The sequence below is a fragment of the Hyaena hyaena genome, unplaced genomic scaffold (assembly GCF_003009895.1).
Source record: "Hyaena hyaena isolate Hyena2069 unplaced genomic scaffold, ASM300989v1 scaffold_39, whole genome shotgun sequence".
Classification (NCBI taxonomy): Eukaryota; Metazoa; Chordata; class Mammalia; order Carnivora; family Hyaenidae; genus Hyaena; species Hyaena hyaena.
The window spans coordinates 925,256-942,120 of NW_024080671.1; the positions used below are offsets into that span (position 1 = coordinate 925,256).

At 37.9% G+C, this 16,865-nt stretch overlaps 1 protein-coding gene across 1 annotated transcript in view; it reads right to left on the bottom strand.

The window, feature by feature from the left end:
• The window catches only part of ABCA9 (ATP binding cassette subfamily A member 9), a 62,329-nt gene extending 47,255 nt beyond the window's left edge, over nt 1–15,074 (bottom strand). The window contains exons 1-11 of the mRNA XM_039229787.1: nt 15,043–15,074; nt 14,037–14,138; nt 12,056–12,263; nt 9,883–10,047; nt 8,962–9,065; nt 8,144–8,370; nt 3,537–3,678; nt 3,103–3,288; nt 1,853–2,000; nt 844–1,012; nt 44–105 (exon numbers count right to left, since the gene is read on the bottom strand). Coding sequence (XP_039085718.1) covers nt 44–105; nt 844–1,012; nt 1,853–2,000; nt 3,103–3,288; nt 3,537–3,678; nt 8,144–8,370; nt 8,962–9,065; nt 9,883–10,047; nt 12,056–12,263; nt 14,037–14,138; nt 15,043–15,048 — 1,519 coding nt within the window. The 5' untranslated portion in view covers nt 15,049–15,074. The remainder of the gene's footprint in view (nt 1–43; nt 106–843; nt 1,013–1,852; nt 2,001–3,102; nt 3,289–3,536; nt 3,679–8,143; nt 8,371–8,961; nt 9,066–9,882; nt 10,048–12,055; nt 12,264–14,036; nt 14,139–15,042) is intronic.
• Between the last annotated feature and the right edge of the window lie 1,791 nt (nt 15,075–16,865).

Here is a 16,865-nt window from a genome sequence, read left to right on the forward strand (position 1 = left end):
ACCAAATTCAACAGCTTTGTCAAATATGATGTTAGCGTATTACCTTTCAAGGCCTCCACTTTTGCATGATTTCCTTTTCTATACTCTTTTTTAAGATTTCTTATTCTGAAAAAAGAAAGGAAAATGTTTTAGGGACATTGTAGAAGTAGACAGAGGATTGAGAAGTCAAGTCTTTGGGGCTGTGAGAAAATCTAGGGGCTCTTTCCCTCACCCAGGCCCAGGTGTCTGGAAAGGGTTTACTGAGGAGATGATGGCAAATTGAATGATGAACACATTTTGGGCAGAGACCCAGGGAATTTAGGGATTTCTAGTTGTTTGGAAATAGAGCAATCGGCGTCGAATAAAACATGCACATCATCTCAGAGGGAAGACACGCATGCCCTGAGGACCCTAACTTAGGGTTTCTTCCCATCTCTCTGGATTCCTGACTCCCCTTTTCTGCATCATCTACCTCTACCTTCTCATCTTATCAATCAGGAAGAAGAGAGTAGAGACACAACGTGTATCATAGAGATAAAGGAGATAAGATAACAAGGGACATGATGACAGTGCCTGTCATAAAGAGAGCAAGCACAGAAAGAGAGAGAACAGCACAACAAAGAAAAAAGAGAAAAATGGAAATATGAAGATTATTTATCCACTGATGTTTGTTGTTCTGCATAAGATAGTAGTAAATATAAATGGTGACAATGAGTGTGGCCTTTTATAAGTAGAACAGCCTGGATGTCGGTGGGTACAAGGAGGCACCCAGGAAAATTAGTCACATCTGTGTTTTGCCTCATAGATCTCTGTTCCCTGACCTGTTCTTCATTTGTGTTCTCCTTCCCGTAATCTGCTTCTTACCTGATGGCTTCTTTTCCATGGAATTCTGGAGACACTGGCTCAAAAGAATCATTAGGTAAAGAATCCGAATCTGGTTCATTCTCAAAGACCACATGATCAGCCCGTTGGTGTAGAAACCAAAAAGAGGATTTCAGGAAAAACCAAGGAGAATGTTGATGTCCGTATTCATCTACATGAACAGGAGGCAATTGCATATTGGATCAGTCACCACTTTAAGGATGGGTTATCCTAGGACAGCTTATCAAGGCAACTGCTTTGGGAAGCATTTAAACACTGTTAAGCACTAACTCTTTCCATGCTGTTCTGATAGAACACTAATAGTATAATTATCCTTAATCTCTTATAAGTATCTCTTTTTATTTTTATTTTATGTGGTTTTTATTTGAGAGAGAGAGAGAGCATGAGTGGGGGAGAGGGGCAGAAGGAGAGAGAGAATTGAGGTAATTTTAAACAGGCTCCATGCTGAGCTTGGAGCCTCACATGGAGATCAATCTCACAAACTGTGAGATTATGACCTGAGCTGAAATCAAGAGCCAGAGGCTTAACCGACTGAGCCACCCAGGCACCCCACAAATATCTCTTTTTAGAAAGAAATAATCTTAAGTGTTGTGGTAGAACAAGATCTTAGAAAGCAATTCTACAAACAAAGTGTGAAATATCTTTGGGCTCATTTTAGAAATTTTGAAAAAAACATGCTTGATAATTTTTTTTTAATGTTTTATTTATTTCTAGGAGAGAGAGAGAGACAACGTGAGCAGGGGAGGGTCAGAGAGAGAGGGAGTCACAGACTGAAACAGGCTCCAGGCTCTGAGCTAGCTGTCAGCACAGAGCCCGACGCGGGGCTCGAACCCACGAACTGCGAGATCATGACCCAAGTGAAAGTCGGACGCTTAACCGACTAAGCCACCCAGGCATCCCCGATAATTTATATCTGATATGTGTTAGAGAGATATTTTAAAGAAATGCACTGAATGAAACTGTGTTGAATTACAATTATGTTATGACTTACTGGGCAAAATTTTGTCAAAATATAATGTCAATGCCAGGTAGAGAAGAGCATCAAAAACCAACATGAATAGAGTCGCTATTATTAGGTATGGGTTATCTGAAGAATCCAAATGGATGTTAGAATTCACATCATAGTCCCAATGTATAAGCTGGAAAAAAGATACATACATTGGATTTTAAAAGGGTAAATAGAATATTAAGAGTTATTATTGTCTTATTTTTGCTAAACACGGGGATTGAAAAGATAAATAAAACATAGCTCCTATCTTTACAGAGCTCTAATCTATTGGAAGACATAGCAGTGAAACCATCTAACTAAAAAGCGATTTGGGTAGTGAGTGGAGAAAGGTACTAAAGGCTTAGAAACCCATGGGCAGAAGTACTCAAGTCCTCTGAGAAGTAAAAACTCCAAGGAGAGGTTGCCTATAGGGTTTGATCAGGTGTAAGAGGGCGACATAAGGGGCATTCTAGACAGGGGACACCATTTGAAAATAGAAACATGGAGTGAAAAGTACTTCAGTAGTTGGGCAGAAGACAGAAGAAAAATATTCTTATTATAGTGAGATACAATGTATTTATATGAAATGTAACTGTCATGTAGCAATTTTATGGTTATGATGTCACACCTGGAATCAAATTTACTGAAAAAAGATTCATTTTCATATTCAACAGGCCAATTAAAATTAAAAATGTATTTCTATTGGGGGGAAATGGTGGGGGAAAGGGAAAGAGGCAAACCATGAGAGACTCTTGAATGCTGAGAAACAAACAGGACTGATGGATGTGGGGGGGAAGGGAGGAGATGGGCATGGAGGAGGGCACTTCTGGGGATGAGCACTGGTTGTTATATGGAAACCAACTTGACAATAAACAATTTGTTAAATAAATAAATAAATAAATAAAATTTTAAAAAGTGTATTTCTATTGAATTCCTGGTTTTCAAATACTTGCGATAATGTTAAAGGTCCTGTTTCCTGAGCATTAAATCAGTTAAATGCTCATTGGAACGACCCATTAAAAGTACAAGCTGAACTATATCAATAATGCAGGATCAGCCTATATTTAGTGATTTAAAATCAAGCCAGTCATGCTGAGAGAAAAAAAGAAAACCTCTCCTATATCTTAGATGTATACAGAAGTGGATGGAAATTTTGATGCTTAGAACATCTAGCATGAATTCCTCAGAGAGAATATTTTTTAATGTTTTGTTAAAAAAAAAAAAAGAAAGAAACTAGTTATATTAACTCTTACCTGGGCCATTCCAGCAGTGAAAGCGAAAGGACTAAGAAGACATAAGGTCCATTCCAGAAATGCAGGTAGATCCCTGTACAAAGCAGTGAATCCCAGACTCCCCCAAAAGACAGTGAGGAGAAAGACAACCAAACCCGTAAGGAAAGGTTTCTTAATCAACACGCTCATCAGGAAAGCTAAAGTTATCTGAGAGGAGAGAAAAACTTCAGGTAGTATATAACTCTCTGAGAACCATCATCAGCATAATCAAAACATTTTCCTAATACCAAAGTATATAATATCCATTCCTCCCCACTCCCCCAGATACCGCTCCATGCAAATATTCAAATACTGTAAACAGAAACAGGTGTGAACAGAATCAGAGGGAAACGACTCTGAGAGAGAGAGAGAGAGAGATAGAAAGAGAAAGACAGAGATTAAATTCGCCAACTCACCAAAGACAGCCCATAGAGGAGAAAGAGAGTGAAGACTACCACGAAGCCAGTTTGGACGACAACCTGGGCAGATGTTACAATAAGAGCCATCAAAGTGGCCACAATGAAGATGAAGCCAGAATACATCAAACCCCAGCAGAGCCTGGCACAGAAACAAAGCATTAGTTCAGAGGGCTGGTACTTTATCACTGTATTTATTCATTTACTCTGCAGAGGAGTTGAGAAGCTTACCATAAATCAAGGGTAAAGGGAATACAACAGCTAATAGATGAGAAAACTTCTCTGTCCCCAGAGTTCATAGGTGAGTGGGGAAGGGAAACAATTAACAAGTAAACAGGTAAAATGGGTAGCTAATTGCAAAATCGGGAAGAAACAGACTGGATGATATAATGAGGCTAATTGGGAGAGGTTTTCTGGGAAGGCATCTATGATGATGTGTAGTTTCTAGACTTCTTTCAGTAAAATATAAACACCAGGGACAAAAAAACAGATGATGAAGCAGATTTCAGCAAACTTTTCCTCGGAAGAGCCAGCTAGTAAATCTTTTAGGCTTTTTGAACTATACAGTCCCTTGTAGCTACTCAAGTTTGCTTTCATAGGATGGAAACAGTCATGAGCAACGTGCAGTCAACGTGCAGTCAGTAGACACTGACATTTGAATTTCATATAAACTTTTGAGTGTCATAAAGTATTTTAGTTCTTTTGATTTTTTACGGCGTTTTCGTAAAAGCCATTCCTAGCTTGCAGACTGTACAAAAAAGGGCCATGGTCTGCTAACCCTTGATATCGATGATTAGATATAGAATAGATATAGGTACAGATATTCACACAGTCATAGGACATAGATAGATGCAGAAAGATAGATGGATATAAAGATGTGTTTTTCTTGTGATCAATGACAAAGAAACAGGAAGAAAATTCTTGCTGGGGGAGAGAAACAGCTTTCTAATCATACAGATGTGGGTTCAGGGTTTTTTTGTTATATTCTACCTATATGATCCTGAGAGGTAGCTATTTAATCTCTCTAAACTTCCTTATTGACTATCGAAAAATAACAAGAGAATTAAGTGAAGTGTTGTACATTATATGTAGGTAATGTGGCAACTGGTTTATAACGAGTCTACAATGACCACATAGGTTTCTTCAAAGTTTAAAATGCCATCATGTTTTTGGGAAGTCTTGCCTAATTGTAATGATTCCCTTTGCTCAGTCACTTCTGTTCATCTGAAATTGTTCATCTTTCCATGTCCTATAAGCTTCTTAATATCATTTATATGTGGTATTAATAGAATGTCACAGCCTTTTCTTATGAGGGAAAAGTCCTCATTTTTTTAACCCCTTCCTCATTGGAACTATTTGGTTTCTCTCTTCTTTTTAGCATATTGTTTACTTTTCTCTGACTCTCTGTAGATTTCTATTTTTTTTAAGTTTATTGATTATTTTGAAAGAGACAGAGACAGGATGAGTAAGGGAGAGGCAGAGAGAGAGGGAGAGAGAGAACCTCAAGTAGGCTCTGGCTGCCAGCATAGAGTCTGATGCAAGGCTTAAACCTACGAAGCCACGAGATCATGACCTATGCTGATACCAAGAGTTGGACACTTAACCGACTGAGCCGCCCAGGCACCCCGTCTATTCTTTTAAAAATGTAATGAGCAAAATTTTCTTCAATATGAGTTATACAATTTTAATACAAAAAGAGAGACACCAGACAAAACTCCCATTCTAGACCAATCCAGCAATCTATTTTCTCCACTTTTGTACTCACTTAAACATTTCTGGAGGAAATAAATAAATTTGGTATAAATTGGCAGCATTAAAATGTGGGGTCTTCAGTTAAGAAATGGGCAGAAGACATGAATAGACACTTTGCCAAAGAAGAACAGACACATGAAAAGATGCTCAACATCACTCATCCTCAGGGAGGTATAAATCAAAACCACGATGAGATACGACCTCACACAGGTCAGAGTGGCTAAAATGAACAACACAAGAAACAACAGGTTTTGGTGAGGATGTGGAGAAAGGGGAGCCCTCCTGCACTTCTGGTGGGAATGCAAACTGGTGCAGTCACTCTGGAACCCAGTGTGGAGGGTCCTCAAAACGTTAAAAATAGAACTATCCTATGATCCAGCAATTGCACTATTAGGTATTTATCCAAAGGATACAAAAATGCTGATTCGAAGGGGTATATGCACCCCAATGTTTAAAGCAGCACTATCAACAATAGCCAAACTATGGAAAGAGCCCAATGTCCATTGACTGATGAATAAATAGATAAGAAAGATGTAGTATATATATACAATGGAATATTTCTCAGCCATCAAAAGAATGAAATCTTGCCATTTGCTAAATTCAAAATGGATGAAAGGCCTAAATATAAGACAGGAAACTATCCCAAAATGCTAGAGAAGAAACGGGCAGCAACGTCTTTGACATCAGCTGCAGCAACTTCTTACTAGACACATCTCTGGAGGCAAGGGAAACAAAAGCAAAAATGAATAATTGGGACCTCATCAAGATAAAAATCTTCTGTACAACAAAGGAAACAATCAATAAAACCAAAGGGCAATTGACAGAATGGGAGAAGATATTTGCAAATGACATGTCAGATACAGCTTAGTATTAATCTATTAAGAACTTATCAAACTCAACACCTAAAAACCAAATAACCCAGTGAAGAAATGGGCAGAAGACATGAATAGACAGCTTTCCAAAGAAGACATCTGGTTGGCTAACAGATACACGAGCAGATGCTTAACATCACTTGTCATCAGGGAAATACAAATCAAAACCTCACACCAATCATAGTGGCTAAAATTAACAGCCAAGAAAACAACAGATGATGGTGAGGATGTGGAGAAAGAGGAACACATTTGCACTGTTGGAGGGAATGCAAACTGGTGCAGCCACTCTAGAACAGTGTGGAAGTTCCTCAAAAAACTGAAAATAGAAATAATCTACAACCCAGCAATTGCACTACTAGGTATTTATCCAAAGGATACAAAAATGCTGATTCGAAGGGGCACATACTTATAAAAGCACGATCAATAATAGCCAAATTATGGAAAGAGCCCAAGTGTTCATCAACTGATGAATGGATCAATGGAATATTACTCGGTGATCAAAAAGATCAAAATCTTGCCATTACCAACACCATGGATGGAACTAGAGTGTACTATGGTAAGTGAAATAAAGCAGTCAGAGAAAGACAAATACCGTATGATTTCACCCATATGTGGAATTTAAGAAACAAAACAGATGAACATAGGGGAAGGTAAGAAAATGAAATAAGGTAAAAACAGAGAGGGAGACAAATCATAAGAGACTCTTAAATACAGAGAACAAACTGAGGGTTGTTGCTGGAGAGGTGTTGGGTGGGGATGGGCAAAATAGGTGATGGGCATTAGGAGGGCACTTGTTGGAATGAGTACCGGGTGTTACATGTAAGTGATGAATCACTGAATTCCACTCCTGAGACCATTATTGCACTGTATGGTAACTAACTAAAATATAAATTAAAAAAAAAAGAAGAAAAAATGTGCGGGCTCTTCCTACTCAACTGACTAGTGCCTAACATTCTTTTAAAGACTACATGGCATATGTCTAGATCTTTTCTGTGTATTCTACAAATCTTGTTTACCACCGAGAATAACATCAGTGTGTAAAAAAAGCACGTTCAAATCATGACTTTTTTCAGTCCAGAACTCGTGGTTTTACTAAGTCTATATCTCAAACACATTCCTTGGCTTAACTCATTAAAAGTTTGTTGCTGTTAATTGGAGATTCACTCCTTGGTTTCTTCACTTACATCTACTGTCTTCTCAGACTGTGATCCTCCCCAGATTTCTACCAAGCGCCACCCAATATTCAGTGTTTAATTTTTGTTAAGCTCAATGCAAAGCACTTTAAATACATTCCCTTCTGTACTCTTCACAGCCAATGAGATACAGATGCTATTACCAATGTTTCACAGAAAAGAAACTGAGGTTTCACTGAGGTTGAAAGAGATTAAGTAGCTTGTTTGGGGTGGTAATGCTCAGATGGAGAAGATCGATGGCTTCCTGCCCCCCAGGCCTCAGTTCTAACTTCCTCCACTGAGGAATCTCTGTGCTTAAAGAGCTTAATGGGCTTGTTCATTCAGTGTCATCAGAATGATGGTTTATTCAATGCAGGGGCAATATCAACCCCTGATCTAATGAGACATCTGAAACGTATACTTCATAGAATATTAGAAACCTCAAGTTCTTACACATCTAGGTTCACACATTAGAAACCTCAAGTTTTTACACATCTAGGTTCACACATTGAAAACCTCAAGTTCTTACACATTTGGGTTCACTCATGTGTGGCAACTAGGGTCCGAGAGCCATCATTTCTATTGCTTAGTGACCTGGGTATAAGCAGACATCTATGGAGCCAGGCTTTCTTTAATTGAAAGAAATATGAAAAGTTTAATTTACCAAGCTTACTTGAATCTATTCTATTCATTTATAATGCACTGCTTTATGAAAGAATCAAGTTTAAATAGGATACTTTATAGGGAGTCCAAGTGGCTAGCTTGCTGTATTTATTTATGTTGCATGATAGATTGTGGCCACATAACTTACCAGAATGCTGACTCTCGAAGGCCCATCATTGTCATCAATGACTTAATGTATTGCCTTTCTTGTGCAACATTGACTGATACATAGTAAATGAATGCCGAAAAAGAAATAATGCAGAAGAATATGAAAAAGTCAGTCGCAACTCCTGCTTGGGCAACAAAAGGTAATATCTTCATATTTATACCAGTAACTGCCATCAGCTCTTCCATCACTGAGTGATTTGTTGTTATCTAAGGGAAGATATCAATGAACAAATTGTTATCATCGAGCTAATTATAACCTCGGGCGTTTTTGTCAGTTTAAAGAAATCATGTGCATTTCTCATTTAAATATCCATGCTCATTCATGATCTGGCCCCTTGTACTTCCTGAAACATCCAAGTTTTGTCCTGACCCCTTAGAGTATGACTATTTACCATCTTCAATGGACACAATTTTACTCTTGCTTAAAGTCAGCACTGAAATGTCACCTCAGTTAGTCACCTTCTCTGATATTTCTCATCAGAGTATCTTCTGCTCCATAGTTTGCCTTGCATAGCATTTATAATTCTATGATTGATAGAACCTAATCTCTTATTATGACTTCACATCCATATTTCTATCCCTTCACTCTTCAGCATCCCTGGAGAAAAGTGCTTGTATTGTACTTATTTCCTAATCCTCAGGGACTTGGTGTAATGGCTTAAATATAGCAGTTGTTCAGTGGATTGTGCAAAATAAATTAATGGATAAATTAAATGATAAGATAGGACAATCCATGATAGCACCATGCATTAAAATTTAATTTATGGCACAATTAGCTTTCTTTAACTTAATACTCACTTCTATGATAGCAGCATTGATGGCGGCTTGAAAAGCTACAAAGCCTTTCTCCCAGAACATTGAACCTTCACAAGTGGTTTTTTCTTCCATTACTTGACAGTGAGCTTTAGTAAAAGAAGAACACCACCATTTAAAATAGGATGAGACAGTCTTGGTTATAGGAAAAATCAAAACTTCAGATATTCCAAAATGCATGCCAAGTCTGCAATAATATACTGTATGGTAGGACTTCTCGGGTGAAGTTTATAGAGCGTACCCAAGGAGAATACACCAGAATTGCTTTAATGTTTAATTGTTTAGTGTCTTAATGTTGTTAAGACAAGTTATCAGTCAATTTTCATTCAATCTTATCATTCTCTCAATTAGCCAAGAATATTTTGTTGAGCTTTACTCTTCTGTTTGCTCATGCTAAGAACGCACTAATTTTTTTTTAACATTTGGGGATCACTGAACGAAAATCTCTCTTTCTTTCAGGTTATATTTAGGAGTCACATAGGAAGAATAATAGCAAGTATAATTTCTTAATAAAACAATATAGTTGAAACACAGGCTTTATTTAGTAAGAATGAATCTTGGGGCATCTTGGTGGCTTAGTCAGTTAAGCGTCTGACTCTTGATTTTGGATCAGGTCATGATCTCATGGTTCATGGTTCAAGCCCCACGTAGGGCTCCATGCTGACAGTGTGGAGCCTGCTTGGGATTCTCTCTCTCTCTCCTTCTCTCTCTTCCCTTCCCACACACTCTCTCTCTCAAAAATAAATAAACTTTAAAAATAATAATGAGATGAATCTCACTTATGTTCAGAAATTCAAAGTACATGCTGTTTATGTTTGTGTAGACTTCAGTTATCATATGCGACCTCTAGTGACTAATGACATTATAGCAAAAAAAAAAAAAAAAAAATTCTAGTAGGAAATTTACCCGAATGGTCTCTGTGTTCTTTCATCTTAGGGATTCTACTTCCCCAGGAAAATTTCAAATGATATGAGAAGGTATCATTAAAGATGACTCTCACTGCATCTATAGAGTAGTTTAAATCCAGTTCTTCCATGCTTTTCTCATCTGGCCACCCCATGACTGTTCTTCCTGCCGTGTGAAAGAAACAAATCGCTAATAAGTAAGAGGATTTCTATGTAGTCCAAAGATTGTATCCCATATTCAATTATGTTTAACTTATTTTAGGTTAAAATTCTTTTTAAAATTAAATTAAATGTATTTATTTCTGAGAGAGAGAGAGAGAGAGAGAGAGAGAGAGAGACCGTGAGCAGGGGAGGGTCAGAGAGAGAGGGAGACACAGAATCTGAAACAGGCTCCAGGCTCTGAGCTGGCTGTCAGTACAGAGCCCGATAAGGGGCTCGAACCCATGAACTGCAAGATCATGACCCGAGCTGAAGTCAGATGCTTAACCGACCAGGCCACCCAAGCGCCCCTATGTTGAAATTCTTTATTTATTCAAGGCTGTGCTTGTCCTAAATAAGACACTAATCCTGAGGGTGGGGGTCTAGAATCTAGAGAAAATCAGAGTTATGTGGCAATCACTTTTATCATAAATAGATCATGTTCCCCCCAAAACTTTTAAAACCATGGCTTAAAACACAATGAATTAGGGATAATAGCACCACCACTCATGCATAAATAGATCAATCCAAAGTTGAAATGTATGCAATAATTAAAATATATATTTTCATTTGACAATGGTGTTGATGTGGCCAAACTTCCAAAAACAGCATAAAATTATTAAATTTGGAGAATGTTTTCTCAAGATAATTTGTTAATTCCAAAGACATAATGTAAATTAATGACTGTACTGACCAAACCCAGGCCACCTAAACCATGCAATCTCCTGCAGTCTGGATTCTATTGGGTGCCAGTCAACATGTTCATCGTCTCTGCATTTCCTGCAATCTGGCAGCTGCATCCAGAGGTTTCATCAGACTCAGGTGGTGCGTGTTCTTTCATCAGAGTGTCATGATTCTCTGATAATCTGTTTTTTTGAGACATTATCAGCAGCCATGGGCACTCAGTGCCTAGATCCATTAATTCAATGGGAGTTTCAAAATGGTGATGTTATATTCCCATCATATGTTTTTTACTTATTAGTAGAAAATGTTTGTGGAACAGTACTTTCTATCATCTGTGTGATGATCCAACAGTACACTTCATATAGGATAAATACTGGTATTTTCCCTTTATATGCAGATTTTCATAATAGGAACTGATTTTGTACCATCCTCCCAAAGCAACATTTTTTCTTTTAATACATTATGAAGGTCTGGATTTCATGTGTACATGGGCTGTGTTTCAGATGGTTGCATTTATTGTTCCTGTTGAAGCTCAGCATTTGCCAAGATTGACCAGTAGGTGTCTCTTCAAGTTGACGGCTGAGCCTTTTTGACAGAACCTATTCATCCTGGCCGGCTTCCTAGCTATCTGGAATGACAACATTCTTCACCCTGCAGATATCCTGTCTAAGAATTCTGCATCTCCTTTCTGCCAGAGCTGAGTCTCTTGGGCTTCAAGGACGTGGGGGTTAGAGAAAGAGACTATTCCGTAATTACTTATTTGGTAAATCCTACTTCCTATATATAACATCTTTGGAATAACGCTATAATACTACCCTACCTGTACAGCAGGTAAGATGGCTTCAGTTTGCAGATTGGCCTTCTCTCCTTTGCAGACTTCCTCTCCAGGTGTTCTTTTCTCTTCTCAGGTCCTTCTGATACCCCATTGCTTCCCTTTGCTCTCCCAGCACCCCAGAGAGAGATGCCACGCAGGCCCGGTGGCTGTTGGCACTCTGTCTCCTCTCACTTATACTGTGGGACTTGGGGAAACACTTCGCCACCTTTTTGTTTGTAACTACTGCCCGTGATTTCTTGGTTTTGCTATCTAATTTCTCTCTCATTTTTTTATGTATTTGAGGAGACTTAAAAACCATGTGCTGTCCAATACTTCCAGAATCTTCTCACTAACATACATTTGAATAATACTGGACTATTTTTTTTTTGATATGGACTGTAATGAGGATAAAAGGTAATCCCAACATAAATGTGTGTGTTTGGCAAATAGAAACACGAAGAATGGCCAGAGAACATACCTTTCATGAATGGGGCTGAAGCCACTTTGTTCATGATCTCCTGGGTTGTTTTGGATTCGGGTGCAAATGCAATCACATAATTAGAATCATTAAAATGATCTACACGTCCCAGATCTATTGTGGGCAACTGAGGAGAGTCATTAACTTGATGTAAATCGGAGGAAAGTCGGTATGCAAACAATACTAGAAGAAATGAGAAAAACCATTCCTACACAGCAATGAGAGAAAAATAAAGCAAATCAATAGCTGTTCAACCACAGATAAGTCATCTATGAACAACTTAAAACACTTAGTTTTGTTGTATAGCTTGGACCATTTTTCTCTCCCAGTTTCCAAGTGTTTCAATTTTCTTTTGTCTTTTAATTTGCATATTTTGAAATAACTCATCATCCATCAAGATGGAGTTATGGCATCAGGTCCAATTATCATTGAGACTCTATATTTATCACACTTTCATGTGAGTGTTAGAGGCTGGATTGCTTCATGAATGGCCCAATGGCTTATAGTCGTGCTGAAACCTGAGTGTCCATGATAAAGAAATGTCATGCATTATGAAATAGGTTACCAGCTCCATCAACAAGAGGGTCATATTTTTATCTGCAGCCACCCTGCATGTGAAAGAACATAGTCCTAAAATACCGCTCATCCAAAGAACGTTACAAACCTTTGTCATTGTGACAGCATTCCAAAATTGGAAATGAGAAGAATGCATTTGAAGTCTGGAGGTAAGAGCACATGTTATTATTTACCTTCAAATCTAAACACATGAGCTTTAAAAAGGTATAGATCTTACTTACCATCGATCTTATTAAACACATTTTTTAAAGTTTATCCATCCATTTTGAGAGAGACAGAGACAGAAGGAGTCAGCGAGGGGCAGAGAGAGAGGGAGACAGAATCCCAAGCAGGCTCCATGCTGCCATCACAGAGCCCGATGTGGGGCCTGAACTCTCAAAACCACAAGATCATGACCTGAGCTGGAACCAGGAGTCAGACACTTAACAGACTGGGCCCCACAGGCACCCCTGATCTTCTTTTAGTATGTCTGCTGCCCTATACCTATACCAAATGCATCTGTCCAGATAGGTCAGTTGATAGATATAATGGTTATATTAAAAACAGTTAAAAGGTTGGAAGTAAAACACCTATACAGAGTAGAATCCAACTTTTATATTTATACTTACATAATCTTTACTCCATGCAAGATTTTTGTATGCTTTATTTACTGTCAGGCTAAGCATTCGATACATATTTATTAAAACAATACACACACACACACACACACACACAATGGTCATAAAATCAAAGTTAATATATTAACTCTTGAACTATGGGTATTTTATGGGTGATTTAACTTTTTTATTATATTTTAATCAATTTACTTAATTTTCCACACAAAACAAGTCTTTTCCTTCTTATCAGAAGAAAAGAAGTACTCTCTCAACAGAGCAAAAGTTCAAAATGCCATTTGCTTTTCATGTTTCTTTATATAGCCATGATTTCCTTCAAACTGATGTCTGCATCCATAGTGCAATTGTGTAGAAGTGCTACAATTTGTCCTTTGAGTTGTTGGGTTTTCCAGATTTTGGATTATTTGCTGCATTAATTTTGGATGAAAGTTGCCTCTTTCTTTGACTTTGACCCTGAACTTTTGTACCTATTCCTTTGTGAGTTTCAAATGAGTTCAGATGTTAAGAATTATTATCTCTGCAGTATACAGATACGGCTTTAGTTTTCAGGGAGCTTCCAAACATCAATTATTTAAGGAAAGCCTCCAGTAAGACATATGCTAATGATATATTTAAAGGGCTCTTATTTAAAGTAATAGCAAAGTCCAGAATTTGGGAAAAGAAATCCAGCCTGCTAGTTAAAAATAGAATATACATATGAAACAAATAATGGAGACTAAGTGTTTGTACCAGCCCCCACAAAAAACCCCCACATTTCCCTCTTTGAAACATGAGAAGACTCTAAAGCATACCAACAAGGTTTCTCTTTTCATCCTCCATTTTTTAAGAACGCTCTTGCAGAGAAGGGCCCACGTTTGCTGAGCCACGCTGATGTGCCTCTTGCTCATTCTGACCTGTTTATTTTGAAATAAGAAAGTAAAGAAAGTAACTGTGAAGGTCTGCTATAGGAAATGTTGTACAATCAAACCAAAAAACATTGTTAACAGTGGTGTTCAATTGCAGGTGTGGAAAACGGAGCCTGAAAGCTAAAAACATTCAAAGGGAAGTTGAAGTTAACTAACATATAGATTAGTTTAATCCCCATGATAAACCTGTGAGGTAGAGCCTATTATTCTCCCATATTAAAGATGAGGGAAATGAGGCACACAGAAGCTGAGTAGCCAAGCACAGCTAATGATGGCAGAATCAGAGCTTTAATTCAGATAACCAACTTTTGGAGACCTCTTAACCAGTGTGCCATGTGTTGTTGAAATTCATCTAGGGGGTCGCTTGGGTGGCTCAATCGGTTAAGCATCTGACTTTGGCTCAGGTCATGATCTCGTGCTCTGGGAGTTCGAGCCCTGTGTTGGGCTCTGTGCTGATGGCTCAGAGCCTGGAGCCTGCTTCATATTCTGTATCTCCCTCTCTCTTTGCCCTTCTCTCTCTCTCCCTCTCTCTCCCAAAAATAAATAAACATTAAAAAGTTAAAAAAAAAAAAAAAAGAAATTCATCTAGGGATCGTGTGGATCAGTTCTCCATTTATTTTTTTAAATTTTTTTTAATGTTTTTTATTTATTTCTAGGAAAGACAGAGAGAGAGATAAAGAGAGAGAGAGCAGGAGAGGGTCAGAGAGAGAAGGAGTCACAGACTCCTAAACAGGCTCCAGGCTCTGAGCTGGCAGTCAGCACAGAGCCCGACGCAGGGCTCGAACCCACAAACCGCGAGATCATGACCTAAGTGAAAGTCGGACGCTTAACCGACTAAGACACCCAGGCGCCCCGACCAGTTCTCCATTTAGTGCAAGATCAGAGATTCTACCAGCATCCAGACAGGTGATGAGGAGCTCCAGGAGGAATCCACTCAGACTACTTATCCACGGGCTTTGCTCTGTGCAGTCATTATCAGGAACCCCCAAATGCTGGAACATAGGAGAGATTGATTACTCTCAAGACACAGGGAAAATATATGATTTTTTAAAAAGACAACTTTATTATAATAAACAGAAGACAAGTTTTTAAATCTTTCATATAATGAACTTTAATTAAAATCAAGGAGAAAGGTAAGAAATAAAAAGCCAATAACCTACCTAAAATTCCCATTGAAGTCAGTAAAGAGTATAAAATCTCCTGATACACAGAAAAATTTCATAATCCTCCCAGATTTAATTTTCAAAGAAAATTAAAACTCACTTAAAAACAATGAGAGAGATAAAACTACATGAAGTAGAAAGAAAAAAAAAAAGAATCCAAAGTAAAGTATTTGGTAAAGAGATACCCAAAAAGAAGAAAACACAATTGCAAGAAAAATACATTGAAGAAAACATTGTAAAAAGCCCAATGGGCATTAATTTTTCAAGGTAGTGGAAAGATGTGTATTTCCCAAAAAAGCTCTCCAAGTGCCAAATACAATGACAGAAAATATTTTTTAAAATGATATTTTTAAAATTAAAGGATAGAGGGAAAAGTTAGAATCAAGTTGACAGCATAGAGGTGGGGTATTTCAAGAAGGAATGAGTAACCAATTTATAATGGAACAAAAATCAGCCTGATGTCTTCAAAGTGGAAATGAAAGAGAGACTTGTCCACTTTCCTTTGAAAAATCTACCCAAAGGGACAAAAATAAAGAACACTGATGAAATATTTATTTGCAATAAAACTAAAATGATTTAACCCCAAACCACAGATACCCTCCCACCAAATTATTAAGTTTTGCTTCAAATTAAGAAATATACACAAAAGAGTTTTTTTAACTCTCCTGACCAAAATGTGCTTATTAATAAAAATTAATCGACAAAGTTAATGGAATCTAAATTATTAATAAATCCCTAAAACACACAATATTCTTTCCTTTGAAATGACCTGTAGGGTTAAAGGCCATGGCAGAAGCATGGCAGCTGGTTCCACCTCGTGGAATGTCAAGGAAGGTGATGAGGATCTACACGAATACAGTACTGTTGTTTTCTTCAAGTCCACAGCTGGGATTTAGAAGAATGTGGAACATCTTTACACCAATGGTAAAGACAACAATAACCCAAACAAAATTAAAACCACATTTCCCATCGCACAAACAAAAAACAACAGATGCAAGGAGACCTTGATGACCTGAATTGTCAAGAGAACCAAGCCCATGATGGATGCAAAGAGAGCCAACCTTGTAGCTTCTATATCCGGGGCAAGCACCTTAGCTGGGTGTGGGCAGAGAGATAAGATGTGTCCACTGCAAAGGGTATTTGCAGACATGAGGAGGAAAAAAATCAAACCTTAGATGATGTACGGGTGGGATGCAAAAAGTAGATTCTAAAAGAGTCTAAAATGCAAAGAATAAAAATAGCATAAACAATTTTTCTTCACCCTACAGCCACATTGGATTTTCTTAAAACACAACAAACAAACAAAAGTGAAAGAGGTAAAAAAAAAAAAAAAAAAAAGTCCTGGAAAATAGAGAGAACCCTTGAAGTTCTGTCCCTCCTCCTGCTGTCTAGATTTCCAAGACCTTGCCAGAGTTGAACCCAGTGGTGTGAAAGTGCTCTTTGTTGGAAAAGCATGGGCAGAAAATTATAGCTATTGTGGTAAGGTCTGTTTGGTAAAGAGGTGTGCATGGTGTCATTACAGACAAATTTGATTCTTGTGAGGTAGTGGGAC